The sequence below is a fragment of the Barbus barbus genome, assembly GCF_936440315.1.
Source record: "Barbus barbus genome assembly, chromosome: 28".
Lineage (NCBI taxonomy): Eukaryota > Metazoa > Chordata > Actinopteri > Cypriniformes > Cyprinidae > Barbus > Barbus barbus.
The window spans coordinates 18,924,917-18,941,939 of NC_136756.1; the positions used below are offsets into that span (position 1 = coordinate 18,924,917).

General features: G+C 36.1%; 1 protein-coding gene across 1 annotated transcript; it reads right to left on the minus strand.

Moving 5' to 3' along the window:
* Positions 1 to 173: 173 nt before the first annotated feature.
* Positions 174 to 15,441, minus strand: LOC306848588 (synaptophysin-like). The gene is made up of 7 exons (XM_079383229.1): positions 15,387 to 15,441; positions 13,504 to 13,569; positions 9,515 to 9,639; positions 8,326 to 8,524; positions 2,937 to 3,128; positions 2,479 to 2,797; positions 174 to 2,215 (listed from the first exon to the last, which is right to left on the minus strand). Exons 1-6 carry the CDS (start codon positions 15,402 to 15,404, stop codon positions 2,513 to 2,515), a joined length of 885 nt encoding a protein of 294 aa, XP_079239355.1. The 5' UTR covers positions 15,405 to 15,441; the 3' UTR covers positions 174 to 2,215; positions 2,479 to 2,512.
* Between the last annotated feature and the right edge of the window lie 1,582 nt (positions 15,442 to 17,023).

The following is a 17,023-nucleotide window of genomic DNA, read 5'->3' on the forward strand; positions in this document are numbered from 1 at the left end:
TTAAACATTTTGCATTATGTTATTCATATAAGAATGAAATAAACCTTTGTTTTTCAACTTGTTCTTCAGAACCAATAAAATAGACAACATCCTATTTTACTTTAATTACTGAATCATAGAAGCAACAAAAATAATAATTATTGAATCACAGAAGCAACAAAAACCTTTTTTTTTTTCAACAGGATAACTTGTTCTTTATTGAATTTCCTTTGTGGATTCCATAGAACAATACAACAGAATTTCTGGATAATTTTGGTGATTGAGATTTCAGCATGGTCATAACCATTTTCATCAATGTCTTCATAAACGCTAAGAATATATCATACACATTAAATACAGCACAACCCAAAGGCATCGAGAGTTTCACAAGACATATCAAACACCACTAACAACGGAGAAGTTGAGTAGCATATTCATTTGGAAGAGGGGAAGAGTGGGCCAGAGCAGAGAATGCAAGAGAAAGAGAGAGAAAGAGAGAGAATGAGGGAGGGAGAGACACGCTAATACATTTAGCAGGCCGATGGCCTTCTACCCAAAAGCGAAACCTGGTTTTCCTCAAATTGGCAGGCAAATTAAATAGTCTGAAAAAATATCAAATAGATAGTTATAAGACTGGGTAAGCTTGCATTATGAGCATCTGATCATGCAATAATATAAAGGATCTCATCATAACAACATCTGCTGCATCAGCCCTAAATAAAACGATGATCAACTCCAGGCAAAAACTAATCTGGTGCATTTACTAGATTAATAAAATGTTTACTCAGCATCCTTGCATCTGAAAGTGCTAGACTTTAATATATACTATTTGAATACTATACAAAACAATAACTTTAAAGACTTTATTGCATCAGTTAACCTGCCATAAACATGGCTCAAATGATACATTTCATAGCTAATTTAAATGGTCGAGCTATCATATACACCAGATATTTCTGATCATCTGCATTTCGAATGATTGATCAAGCAGAAAAATAATCTAAACTGGCATTTCAGTGATGTTTTGATGCAAATCATGGAAATTTCACACTATAGCAGTTCATGATATCGGTTAAAGAATGAGCAGGTACTTTATATATATTTTTATATGTACATCTGAAAATATACCTCAATATCACAGGCTTAAATCCTGTGGTATTGCATATGCTTTTGAGAGAGGGAAACAAGAAAATATTGATAAAATTGAAACTGGCACGTATATCTATATTACTGACATCTCAATACACAGGATTGATTCTCTCTATCCGGTGCTCACACAACACAAACAAAACCCCAGTCCATATATATACTGATATATCTATTTTTAGCATCCTCTAACTTAAACAGCACTACATCAACACAGCATTGTGTCATGAACAACCACACTAATTCTGCACTGAGAGAGCATGTGCTTTTCATAAGACAAAGATTTGAAAGAGAGAGAACTAAACTCAACATTTTCAGTCAGGAAATGAGAAATGCTTTAAGATACCCTTGACCGTTTTGCTTGGTGGTTGAAATAATGTGGTCCCTCCATGAGTTTGGGAATGATTCTGCCCACGGTAGCCCTGGACGCCCCCCACCGCCTCAGTCTCAGTCCCATCAGTGCTCCATCCCACCCATGACGAAATAAAAACCATCAAAATACCAAACAAAAGAGGTCAACATAGAAATGGAACAACTTTTACCAAACCACGACCCAGCAGAGGTAAACATTTTCAAGGAACAAATTCTGAGGGGCTTTGTGAATTGTTTCACATTATTATTATATTTATTTAGGGTCTCTAAATTTAACTAGACCACAGTGGAATAATCCCATACATATCTTTAGGAAATATTTATATATATATATTCGTTTATAATGATATCTATACAGCACAGACAAATACATTCTCTCAAGTTTAGCATTACTATTGTCAACATCATCGATCCAAAATTAACATAGCAATAGGATTCATATGTTTTTTCATATTTTGGTACAGTATTCAAGTGTTTTGAAATTTGATCAAACTTTTTTGTTGTTGTATACATCACAATAATAAACAGCACATTAAAATTCCTCCTCTCTATCCCCCTCCCATCAATATGTGATTTTGGATTAGATCCTTTCCCCTCCCTCCCTCCCGCCCCTCTTATCTTTCACAGACGTAAGCACAGATGCACAAACAGGGAGAAGTGTGGGGTTGTGGGTAGGGTTCAGGCACCACACTGCTAGAGTCACACGATCAACTTCTTTCTGTGAAGAGACAGTGAGACACACTATCTGAGATTATGCTGATATTAAAATTCTGGTCAATAATTGGTCAATTCCATTCTATTTTGTCTAATTAAATTTGAAATTAAACAAGTGGATTTAAGTTTTAGAGATACACTTTAAGTGGCAAGGTATAAAGATTAACTTTAAGTGACCTTAAAATGATGTAAAAGCAAAAAAAGATGGTCAGGCATGATTAAATATCAGCCAATACTAAACCATCAAAGCATCACATCTCCACTCACCAGCCATCTCCTGCTTAGTCAGATATTTCTTCGCTCACATCTGGTTGGAAAAGGAGGTGGGTGCCCCCTGCTGCTCATATCCACCCTGAGTGTAATCTCCACCTTGATTGTAGCCTTGCTGGCTGTAATCGGGCTGGTAGCCTCCCTGGGAGCCGGCGTATGGGTCCTGCTGCCCATAACCTCCCTGCCCAAAGGAATCAGGTGCGGGCTGCTTCTCCTGGGCGGGCTGTTGGCGCATAAATGGTGCGATGATCCCGGTCTCCTTGAATACAAACCACAGGTTACCCGTCCACAAGATCAGGTTGAGGAATCCAAAGACCTGGAAATACAAATAAATAAAAATAAGGGTTATAATTCAATTTAAAAGTTTGTTATAATCACAAGAAAGACATTAGAAGAACTGCATAAAAATTGATTTTTATCAATACTTTCCTGTTTGTCCAAGCAAACTGACTCACCACAGAAGTATTAAGACCAGACATGATGGGGTCGTAAACTTCACGGCAGTGATTGCCTTCCTTTTCACAAGCAGGGACCAGATCTAGAACCTTCTCTGGGTCTGTAGCTGTCTTGACATCAGACAAGCCCTTTGCCCATGCTGCCGAGCTCACCAGCCACATGAAGGTGAATACACACGTCACACCAAAATCCTGCAATCATATTATTTATATAGAATTATACATAAATATGTAGGCTAGTATATGAAACACTGAGCTACTACATTACATCAATAATTCACCCAAAATTCAAAATTCTACCTTTGCTTTTACACACCGTCATGTCATTATAAAGGCAATGCTAAATCAATTTCTGTAGTTCATAGTGACCAGTAAGGGCCAAAAAAAAAACAAAAAGAAAGGTACACGAAAGTAGTCCGTATCAAGGCCATAACTATTTCTTGAAGATTTTTAGAATTTTTAGAATGGTGAAGAAAATGCTTGGTCTTTCTTGTAAAGAAACAATCAGTTTGAACTATTCGCAAATATTCACTCTTATTTTTATGCCTTAATATGTCAAAAATGCAAAATGTTTCTTGTCTTGTCACTTGTCCTGTCTCATTTAAATTATACCATATTTTCAATTCAAAACAGACATTTTTGAGAAAAAAGTCAAGTTGGATATTACTGTTGGTTGTTTAACATTTCTATCGTAAAACAGTTGTCAAATATTAAATGTTTCACTACTTCCATTTTACCTTGCTTTCTTTCAACGTTATGCTTGGCACTGGAATTCCCACGCTGCCTCTGTGAACAGTAAACCCTCCTTACTTTGATTTGATTGGCCATCTCAATCATTTTGACAGGGACAACTGCTGTTAGACCACTGAGGCAGATCAGCCTAAAAAAGGCATTTTTAGTGCTGTCAAACGATTAATCGTGATTCATCGCATCCAAAATCAAAGTTTTCGTTTGCATAATATATGGGTGCGTTCTGTGTAGGGCTGGGTATCATTTGAATTTGATCAATTCCGATTCCAATTCTGCTTATCGATTCCGATTCTTATCGTTTTCTAGTTTCGATTCCAATAAGATAAAATAATCCAATATAAAAAAAATAAGTCAAACATTTAGATGTCAAACATTTATTCTGTGTCTTTTTACAAAGCATTCTTTTGCAGCTGAATAACATGAGCAAAACTCCGCAGCATACAGAACACTGCAAGAGGAATTTTGCCTATGCCTTTAACAAAAATACCACAGCAAAAACAACTAGATTAATATATATTTCAAATATTAAAGTGTTAAACTCAGTAATAAAATAGGAACAAACAAATCAATTAGCAATAGCATAAATAAATACAACTGGACCAAATTTTAGGTACAGAAAACACTCCATAGTTTTCTTTTCATAAATGAAATATAGAATCATTATATTTATTAAATATTTTTAGTCAAGATCGGTGAATGATTTTCTTTTGTTCTTTGATTAACATTAATGACAGGCAGCGTGTTTATTAGGCTGCTGTCTCTTTAACACCGAACGCATGCAGATCTAAATATACTGTACACATGCGTTTTCTTTCTCATCTGTTTATGTTGATGTATGATGATATACTGACATATAGGGCTGGGTATCGTTCAAAAATGTTCGATATCGATACCTTGAGTTCAATACCTTTTCCTGAATGATACTTTTTTCGATACCAATTTTATGAAATCAGTTTTAACAAGATTACATTATCTCAAAAAAACTACTGCACAAACCACTGCACAAAGGAACAAAATATATCCAACACAATAAATCAGTGCAAATAATTTTAAGAAAGTTTAAATAGTTTTCAGTTTACACATCAGTTAGGCTAAATTTACACTAGTACGTGTTCGTTTTAAAACGCATAGCTCAGACAAAATCATAATTTCTATTCATTTATTCTAGGTTGTTAAAGACTTCAAGAAATTTAAAATGTTTATCCACCCCATAAGTGGGTGTTTTATTTTCTTTCACCATATGCTTTATTGTTATTAAATTATGGTGTAGGCTACTATGTCTAATTATTTGAATGCATAAAAACAACTTTAATTTATTCTAAAAATAGCCTTATGAAATGTTTTATTTTTCCTCAGAAATTCTGAGTTCTGTATTTGGTTCTTGATTTCAGCCGTGCCCCCTCAGATTTTTGAGGCAAGTGGATTTTGAATGCAGCTTCCAAAAGACAAAAAAATATAAAAATAGCCAAATAATATTTTTTATATTTAATAAACGATCACACTGGTGTGATTAGATTATTCAGTGCGGCACATCATCAGCTGCTAAATTAAAATCTGCATTCGCTCAACTTCACTGTCTGGCACGGAGCCAGAGACATCCGTGTTTTTCTACAGCACTGCACATTATAACCAATCACACATGATTCTGTTGAGTTTATGAGTACAATGACCAATAAGAGGCGTCCAGATGAGTCATTGCTGAAACAGCTGTTTTGTTCAGTGCGTGCGCTCCCTGAATGAATTCTGCTCTCTGCCGATTTCTCTCATCAGAAACAACAAAGTGCAGAAGTGCAACTTCATGTGAGCACTTAGTGCAAACAGCCCACCTTTTGGCAGAGGCTATTTACACTGATTCCGCCCACCAAGTGTGATTGGGACTGTCATCATTATATAAAGCTGCTATATACCAGCCATCTCAGTGGTGCATTTGCATACTGTTGTATTTTTGACGTGATCGACTGGGGTTCGAACCTGCCTTTTGACAAACTTTTTTTTTCTCCCTTTTCAAATCTCATATCACATCGTAAAGGCATTTATTTTTAATAAAATTTAAAGAAATAACCAAAAAGTTGAAAATTAAGTATTGGGTAGGGTTAGGGAGGGCTTTATTGTATCAATAAGGTGGCATCCATTTAATATTCTGAATTAAAATTATAATTTACACTCAATATGTTATTATTGCATACTGTTTTATAATGTAATACAATACTGAAGTGCAATTGCCACTATTTTGCAAAAACTAGTATAAATAGCAGAAAATCCTGCTATTTTAACATATAGGCTAAATATAATCTATAGTTATTTGCACTTAGTGTAAATAACATATCGCTAAAAATACTGCTATTTTCACTTCGTGTAGATAGAATCCATTGCTATTTGAATTTAAGAAAAATGACCTCAATTTCAACTGAGAGGGGCCTATAATCAGTCCGTGCCCAGGGCACCTCTGCGTCATAATCCAACGCTATCTCACGGCAATTCGTACGTATTTTACGAGGTGGCTAATTCGTACGAATTCATACGACCTCACTCGTACGATTTAGTACGATTTGTCTAAACCCCAGTGATGGGTAGGTTTAGGGGCGGGGTTAGGTGTAGGTCATTCGTACAAATTCATACGAATTGGCAACTCGTACAATACGTACGACTTAGCAAAAATCGTATGAATTTGTACGAGTGAGGTCGTACGAATTCGTACGAATTAGCCACCTCGTAAAATATGTACGAATTGCCGTGAGATCGGGCTCCATAATCCGTCCCTGGTTAAACCGAACTTTTATTTTGACGGGTTGCAGTAAATACCTTTACAGTTCTGTGTGTAGATGATATGACGCTAGTTTTACTCAAATCAAATGGTAAAATGCTCATGAAGTGACTCTCAGAGCAGTTCTGGAGATGTTGTTCATGTGTTTATGTCCTCATTTAGGGAGACGCCAGACGCTGAAATCGCTGAACAGTGAAACACAATGCACGTTATTGGAAACAAACAGATAACGGTACAACTCAGAATGAAATAACGCAAGCTTTGTCAAATGTTTAGCTACAAACTACGCTGATATCGCGAGACACATTTTCACCTCGACAAGAAATATCCACACTTAATTTCATGAGGCACGAGATCTTGTCAAGACCTGGCGGAAACCCTGAATTTACATTTTTTATTAATTGAAAATGAACAGTACCAAAGTGTTAAAGGAACAGGGATCTTTGTTGTTCCAAACATGTTTTTTATTATTTATTTATTCTTTAGAACATAAAAATGTATGGAGATGCAAAACTTTTCCATGTCCCTTAAAAATGTGACTTTTGGCCTATAGGATAAACACAAAGGATTATTTCATTAAAATTTTTAAGACTTCTGAAACCATTAACATTTAGAATACAGATCATATGTTTCCACTTTATTGTGTCTCTTTTCCAGTGCAATTGTTTATTTATTTTTAGTGTTGTTGCCTATTTTTGTAATTGTCATCATTTCAAGCCACTGTTTGTACTGCTTGCTCATTTTCAGGAATAAAGTACAATAGTAATGATAAATTGGCATTGCTTTGTGTTATTGTATGCTGTGAGAAGTTGTCTATAATATTTTAAATTCAGCATCACTAAACAACTTATTTGAAGTTTTGGGTTATCACAATACTAGCTAAAAATATTAAGAAAAATATTCATAGTACATTTTGATTGTTATCCAACATTTAATTTGAAGACTTATAAAAATACTAAAAAGGCAATGTTGTCAAAACATTTTATAATATTTCAACATGTATTTTCTTCTCTGTCTTTTTGATCAGAAGTTACAATGTTAGTATTCATGTATTCTAACCAATTAGAGAAACTATAATTTACTTTGTCAGATTTTCATCCCAATTATGTTAATCTTGATTTTACTTTATTGTTACTTTGTATTCTGAGTAAATTTCATCTTCACAATGCCAGAACCATTCACAGTAATCCCAATTTTAGAATGTTTTCCAGCAATATAAAGTCCCTATTTACTTCCTTTAAGAATGCCAAAACCTTTGAACTCAAAGGCTTCAATAATATATAACATCTGAGACTGTTGTAAGGAACCTTTCATTTTTTTTATTACAAAATGTTATAGGCTGTTTAACATTTTGAACACCATGAAACTAAGTATATTTCCTTTGAATAATGTGCGCTCCACATCATTTAATGTTGACTACAGCGTCCTAGTAAAAAAGAACACCTTTATTAGTAAGAACGTTGTTTGCGGTACTACACCAATGTAACAGCCAAAAAAAAAAGTTATCTAAAATGAAATAAACTTATAATTATTATTCACTATTAACACTTGTTAGGAAATAAGTAAAAGCAATAGCCTGTAACAAATACATCTACTATTGCAAACTTTAAAGTTCATTTGAAGCGACGAACATGGAGACGACGAATTTTTAAATCCTTTCTAAAAAACAAAGCGCTGCCTAATGGAGTGCAGCAAAGCAGGGCAAGAATTTAAAATATTTGGATGGACAATTTGGCCATTTCTAATTATACTTGTCCCCTTCAATGTCTACGGTGGTCTAGGGTGAGTAAATAATAGCAGATTTTTTATTCTTTTGGGTGAACCAAGCTTTTAACAAACTGCTACCTTAGTGCTTATGTATCATAGAAAACTTACAATCAGTGGTCCTTTATTGTTCTCGCGGTATTTCTCAAAGGCAAAGACATAAATGCTGAGAGCTGCCATGGAATACAGAAATGCAAAAACGGCTATGGTGACGAAGAACTCTGCTGAGGATGAGTAATCCCCAACCAGGAAGAAACGTTCAGTCTGGCCATTCTCGCAGGCAGGGGCATCAAAATACACTTGATGAAGCCTGAAGGAGATACAGCGGAACAGGGTTACGGAGAGAACCATAATACTTTCAAAGTTGGGCATCTCAGCACATTTACAACTTAGCCTAATTTAGAGTTACTATACCAAATCTCAATGGGCTGGAGAAACAGTTCAGCTTGGATTATGAACCATGAAGAAAAGGAAAAAAATTACATATTTAATGTACTTGGGGATTACAAACAACACTACTTAAACGCTTAAGAATACGTGCTCAGAAGCACTAGAATGTAATAAAACAGGTTTCAAAAGGGGGTTCAGAGAAAAATACTGTATATATAAAAAGAAAAAATAATAGATAGATATGTTTTGAAGCATGGCAACTGGTTTGAGCTGGTTTAAGCTGGTCTTTAGTTGGTCATGAACTGGTTTAAGCTGATCCTGAGCTGGTTATAAGCTGGTTATGAGCTTGTCCTGAGCAGGAGCCAGTTACTCGGGACCAACTTAGGACCAGTACATGACCAACTTAAACCAGCTTATAACCAGCTCAGGATCAATTTAAACCAGCTCATGACCAACTAAAGACCAGCTTAAACCAGCTCAAACCAGCTGCCATGCTTCAAAACATACCTAACCAGCACATGCTAACCCTAACCCTAACCCTGTTTCAACAGGGAAAACACTACAGAATTGAATCAAAATCGTCATAATATGAATAATATATAACACGAAGCTATAAAATATTATATTTACATAACAGTAATAAAAAAAATATAAAAGGGTCTAACTGCATGTAGTTGTGTTTATATTTTAAGAAGTGGGACCCTCATCAGGGGATCTTGATCATTTGAATCATTTGATGCGTAGTTAAATGCATCAAAAAATGCAAAAATAATTTGAAAACCCTGCCTAGTAAAACACCAGAGGGACTGAATTTGTACTGCACTGAAAGCTGTTCCTGAAAAAGTAAATGCATATTGATGAACAAGTACAACTTTGATATGGTCACATGGCTCTAAAAAGACAGCGGTACCTGAAGGGATACTCAAAATCCACGTCTATTTTCAGGTCACTGTCTGATCTGTTTCTGCACTCCACACTCATCCTGAAGGAGCCGGAGTAACTCCCACAGGTGGAGAATGCAAAGATGGCAAACACCTGGAAAAGAGGTTTATATTTATGCATTTGGCAGATGTTTTTATTCAAATACATTCAAGGTATACATTTTATCAATTCAAGCATTTATGAAACAAGCCCAAGACCTTGCCATTGCTAGCACCTTCTCTTTGCTTAACAAGTGTTTCACATATTTTAGTGACTAGAAGGTTGTTTAGACTACTAAGGTCAAGGTTTGCGACTGAAAAAATGAAACAGAATGCTTTCTATACATTTTCATTTGAAGACTCACATTCACACATCAGGGATGACATTTGTGAAGACTGGTGCAAATGCAATAATGTCATATTTTATACATCAAAATTGTTTACTGTAGGAGGTGTGTATGAATGCAATTAAAATACAGACTAAATAAACCAAATGAAAGCATATTTCACCATGTGACACCAGCATCCTGACATGGACATAAGCACATTATTTTTCCTTTCAGGATTTAGAGTCATAGAGGTTACTTATGGACTTTGCCTGGTGGAAGGACTGAATGGAGAATGAAGCTATTAAATTTAACTGAGATACTCTGCCATCTGTCAAATAGCTGAACTGGGCTCTTTTATGAACCCAGGAAACATCACAGGAGACTAAAACAATAGGCAAACATCAAGCCACAGTAAACCATACTAAATAAAGGCAGAACAAACAAGTCAAATGAGTCCAAGAGTACAAAAACATCTAAACAAAGACTGATAACCAACTTAGTAACTTAACCATAACAATACATACGAATGCAATTATTGTACAAACAAAGCAAAAATCCTTAACAATTTGTGTTAGAAAAAACAAATCACATTGCCTACCCACAAGACCAGACAAGGTCCTAGAGTCAATTAAATAATTAATTAGTCAGGCTACACACTAGACAAGACAGACCAAACAAATTAAATCTGCTCAAATCAAACAAAATCAGATCAGCTCACATTACCAAGCCCAGAAAAGAGTGATCCCAGAAGGAAACCAACCCAAATGAACTAAACTGAATTTCTTGGTTCAATTAAACTGAGCAAATGTATCAAAAGTGAGCTTGTTAAATAAGCTATTATACACAAAAGGTGATTTGGAGAATTACAAATGCCTTGTATGTCCAAACAGTTCTGTATTACTTAAATAAATAGATAAATTATCTTGAATTATTAGAATGATGCTTGTTCTAGTGCAAGACAGAGTACAGACAGGATACAAATGTGGTCTTGTTCAACATTTTACTACAAAGTCTGTTATTTGATGCCATTTTCACTTTGTCTAAAGTGAAGAAGCACTGTGTGACCAATAGAGGGCAATAATACTGTGCAATTGTTGTGCGTGTTCTCCCAATGCATGATGTGTTTCACCGCGGTCACGGTGTGTTTACCCTGCGCAGATTTAAATGTTTATTAAAATGATACCAGTTATCTCTACTGTGGTCGTTCAGAAACAAAGCATCTTTCCAACTGTAATTGTGTGTAGGCTATACAGGTGCTGGTCATAAAATTAGAATATCATGAAAAAGTTGATTTATTTCAGTAATACCATTCAAAAAGTGAAACTTGTATATTAGACTCATTCATTACACACAGACTGATATATTTCAAATGTTTATTTCCTTTAATTTTGATGATTATAGCTGACAACTAATGAAAGTCCCAAATTCAGTATCTCAGAAAATTAGAATATTGTGAAAATGTTCAATATTGAAGACCCCTGGTGCCACACTCTAATCAGCTAATTAACTCAAAACACCTGCAAAAGCCTTTAAATGGTCTCTCAGTCTAGTTCTGTAGGCTACACAATCATGGGGAAGACCGCTGACTTCACAGTTGTCCAAAAGACGACCATTGACACCTTGCACAAAAGGTCATTGCTAAAGAGGCTGGCTGTTCACAGAGCTCTGTGTCCAAGCACATTAATAGAGAGGTGAAGGGAAGGACAAGATGTGGTAGAAAAAAGTGTACAAGCAATAAGGATAACCGCACCCTGGAGAAGATTGTGAAACAAAACCCATTCAAAAAAATGGGGGAGATTCACAAAGAGTGGACTGCAGCTGGAGTCGGTGCTTCAAGAACCACCACGCACAGACGTATGCAAGACATGGGTTTCAGCTGTCGCATTCCTTGTGTCAAGCCACTCTTGAACAAGAGACAGCGTCAGAAGCGTCTTGCCTGGACTGCTGCTGAGTGGTCCAAAGTTATGTTCTCTGATGAAAGTAAATTTTGCATTTCCTTTGGAAATCAAGGTCCCAGAGTCTGAAGGAAGAGAGGAGAGGCACATAATCCACGTTGCTTGAGGTCCAGTGTAAAGTTTCCACAGTCATTGATGGTTTGGGGTGCCATGTCATCTGCTGGTGATGGTCCATTGTGTTTTCTGAGGTCCAAGGTCAACGCAGCCGTCTACCAGGAAGTTTTAGAGCACTTCATGCTTCCTGCTGCTGACCAACTTTATGGAAATGCAGATTTCATTTTCCAACAGGACTTGGCACCTGCACACACTGCCAAAGCTACCAGTGCCTGGTTTAAGGACCATGGTGTCCCTGTTCTTGATTGGCCAGCAAACTCGCCTGACCTTAACCCCATAGAAAACCTATGGGGTATTGTGAAGAGGAAGATGCAATACGCCAGACCCAACAATTCAGAAGAGCTGAAGGCCACTATCAGAGCAACATGGGCTCTCATAACACCTGAGCAGTGCCACAGACTGATCGACTCCATGCCACGCCACATTGCTGCAGTAATCCAGGCCAAAGGAGCCCCAACTAAATATTGAGTGCTGTACATGCTCATACTTTTCATGTTCATACTTTTCAGTTGGCCAACATTTCTAAAAATATTTTTTTTTGCATTGGTCGATATCTTAATGATATTCTAATTTTCTGAAATACTGAATTTGGGACTTTCATTAGTTGTCAGCTATAATCATCAAAATTAAAGGAAATAAACATTTGAAATATATCAGTCTGTGTGTAATGAATTAATCTAATATACAAGTTTCACTTTTTGAATGGTATTACTGAAATAAATCAACTTTTTCATGATATTCTAATTTTATGACCAGCACCTGTATACGTTAATTATATTGGCTGCTGAACGCACGCAGTAGCCTACACAACAGCTACAAAAATTTTATACTGCACTTATATATAAACTAATATAATACATAATGTTCAAATGTCAAATTATAGAGTGCAGGAACAGCATAGATGATTTTTCTACTAGGTTGCTTCAAAAGTGGAATGTGGTGGTATTTAACATAAAATAATTCAATAAAATTAATTAAAATAATCATTAAGTGTATTTGTATTATTTAAAGTGAGCTATTATGTAACTAGCATATGTTGTACTTAAATGTTATGTATTAGTGCTGAAGTAATTTAGATTTCAAACCAACAAATCTATGTTTTTCTGTTACATTTATATTAAACTGAATCTCCTCTGGGATGTATACTGTATCTGTAAAGTAGTAAGCATATGGTAAAATGGTAACCAGTTACAGCTTCTAAGCCAAGCTGAGGAAATTACTGGCCATATAGAAACCAAAAAAGAAAATCATTCGAGCTGCAACAGACTATTGTGCAGGAAGCGTTAGTCTACTGGTGCTGAATGCTTCCATATGTATCCATGTTTGATTAACAAGTTGAAGTTTTACATACTGTATATATATGGATATAATGTGGCAGCTATTATATGAAAAGTGACAGTAGCCTATCATTTCAACATTTTTGAATATAAGATATGTCCATTTTCAGCTATAAAATATGAGGGCCATCTGTGCTTTCCAGTTCTTCTAAGTAAATAAATGAATGTCTGAAATTCATATATAGACTAAAATGATTAACACACCATCTAATATAGCCCATATATACATATATAAATTACTTACCCATTCTAAGGCTTTGATGAAGCCCAATGGGACTTTCAGTACCCTGAACTGCCCATTGGCAACCAACTGTCAAAAAAAAAAAACATTTGAAAAATGTTAGATATACAGACAGACAGACAGACAGACAGACAGACAGACAGATAGATAGATAGATAGATAGATAGATAGATAGATAGATAGATAGATAGATAGATAGATAGATAGATAGACAGACAGATATATAGACAGACAGACAGATAGATAGATAGATAGATAGATAGATAGATAGATAGATAGATAGATAGATAGATAGATAGATAGATAGATAGATAGATATATAGACAGACAGACAGACAGACAGATAGACAGACAGATAGACAGACAGATAGATAGATAGATAGATAGATAGATAGATAGATAGATAGATAGATAGATAGATAGATAGATAGATAGATAGATAGATAGATAGATGAAAGTGTTATGGATGATGTGTCTTCACCACGGTGACTCATAACACAAACAGGCCCCTTCGCTCATATAAGAGCCAATTTATTTTGAAGCGATTGTGAAACCTACGCATAGCATCTGCTGCTACTGTAAAGCCTTTGTCGAAAAAACAAAACAAAAACCAAAACAAAGCAGTAACAGGAGGAAACGAAAATCATTATTTCAAGTCATAAATTCTTTATATCTCTGAAGCTGAAAGCAAAGGAAGGGAAGGTGAGTCTCGAGGACCTTGAACCATGGCCAGATCGCCTGCGCGCGCGTCATCTCCGAACCCCAGAGCTTCTGAACAGCGCGCGACAGAGATTTCTGAAACCATTTTGCACGCCAAAATCTAAAAAACGATGGCTCAAGCAATCTGGAAAAATGCAAGTCCCTTAACTGAGGACAAATATATAAAATGTGGCGCTTAAATGTGACCGTTTTTCTGCTTCATACATGATGGCATTATTATGATATTTGGAAATATTTGCTCGTCAGATCTGTGGTATGTGATACTGATTTTATTCGGACATAGTGACGTAGGAAGGTTTACACGACACCATTGTTTGCCCGTGAGGATGGTCCTCCTTTAAACACCACGCAAATAAATAAATAAACCAATCCATCAATACAACGATTTAGATCTCCTCTTTACGCGATTTAATTATTCATTGCAATATATAATACTGGCCTACACAAGAATGCAGTTTGCATCCTCTTGCAAAAATGTGCATCAGACAATGTTCTGTAAATATAAGCATCAGTAGCTAACTAATATATGATTGTGTGTCATATTCAGGAGACACCGATTTCTCGATCCCTACCTATTGCCTAATATTAACTAATTAATAATAATAATAATAACAGTAAGACAGAGGGGCCTGGGCTTATAGCTGAAAGTCACACAGTCACAGTATTGGGATGGAATCAGCTGCCATTTTAAAAGCGTATACGAGCGCATCTGCATGTGATAAAGGGCCTCGTGCATTCGCTTTGGTTGGATGCTACGCTTTTGCACTAAACGTAAATGTAAAATTACAAAATATAATTTCATATCATACCAATAGACGTGCATTTAGTAATTGTATAACTGCATGTATCACAACCCTCTACAAATACGTCTATACGTCTAATCGAGCGCATCATCAGATCGGTTTAAAATAGCCTACTATACAGAAACCATAACGCCAAGCATGTGTTAAAAACGAAAATATAGGATGTCACGAAAGAAATCTCCTTGAAATACTGTATCAGTGAACAGACGGACAGCATCAGCAGGGCACCTCTCCCTACAAGAATTTTCCACCATCATTTCTAAGCGCATCTTTATCGTATACAATGAATGAAAGACATACAAAACATATACATATAAACACAGCAATAATATGCTAAAATTATTTTGAACCCAAATGCCCTACCTGATTTACAATATCCATGGTAGTCGCCTGCTCGCAGATAGGAGAAACAGCTATAATCGGGGGGAGGCGAGCGATGGAAGCGGAACAGCCCACGGAGGTGGGGGGTGTCGATAGAACAGCAGCTTCAGTTGCGTCACTCAACGCGCTTCGAGAACGAGCAGGTGTTTTTGGTACGCAAACTGAGCGCGATGAACCGACCGACGCCGATCGCAGTAGAGCAATGAGATCATTAACCTGTCACATATACATGCTTCTTCTAGCTGTATCTTCAGCGATGCTCTCAAATATGATATTTCCCCTTCTAATGAGTTGTTGTTTCGATGGCAGGCTGCTCGCGCTGCAGAAGCAGTAAATTATGAATGTGATTGATCACTGAACACTAGATCCTGCGGCCACTAAGTGCTGAGATTGAATTAGATCGTTTCATTTTTCAGTGGTTCGGTGCAACGTTAAGATGCCATTTGGGAAATAATAACTATTCATGAGAGTCTTCAACATCAAAAACATCACAGTTATGAATAACTAGATCTACATGAGAAGGATAGGACTGTGTGGATATTCTGGAGCGACAGTTTCTAACTCAGGTTTTCAGTGGGCTAAAGAAGACGGCGTGCTGGAGGCCTATATCGAACTTCAATCCTGTTATAATTTCATAATGAACCCATTTATTAAGATTTTTCACAGACTAAGGAAGGTGTGAATAGAATGTTCTCCTTGTGGGAAGTAACCATACATAGTTGGGCCGACAATGATGACTCATACACTATTTTTAGAGATGGGGAAAAAAACCCCACCCCTGTTTAATAAAGAAATGCTAAAACATGAAAATATTTCTGAAATCTCAGCTAAAAATCTTGAAAAGAAAAAAGAGCACTTGCAGCATATAATAGGCTTTGCTACTGTGAGAATTAAATAGATTTTTTTTATATCCATAATGTATTTTATGTTAAATTTTTTATTTGAGCTATATTTAATAATATTATTAATTAAATAGCATTTAATATATATACAATTTTGTAATATACATATAATTGTACAATAGCATTTGGTGTGATAAATATTCTCTCTTAGAAATAAAAGCACAAAAGGCAGAATCATGATAATATACTCACTCTCTACTTCCTCCTTTTGAAGCCCAAGCCCTGCAGCTGTTCTTCTCATTGCTAATAAAAAACACTAATTAGAGGTTCTCTATGTATGTTATGAAAGTATCTCAATGGCAAAACTCATGTGCTTCAATATCCCTAGCCTCACTATTGTAAATGAGGCTGAGAAATGCTTCATTTTGATAAAGAAGTAATGATGCAGAACATTTTTCATAGATCCAGATGTCTGGAAGAAGGGGACAGTTGCGCTTGAAGGACAGTAGGGCTATAGAAAGTGTCCTCCTCCACAATGCACCACTATAATTGAAGCCAGCAGCCTGCAAAGAGGTCTGGTCTCAAATCAGTGCATAATTCAAGGCAAAAGAAAAAAATAACTTTTTGTCACATGGACTGTCCCCCATAAGCCAGTGGTGTGCAGGGGCACATAATGCACAGGCTTCAAGGGGCTGAAGCCCAGGGGCCTAAACTGGAAAGGGGGACCACTGGCTGCAGGGAAATTATATTTCTTGAATAATCATTTGTATGGGAGTT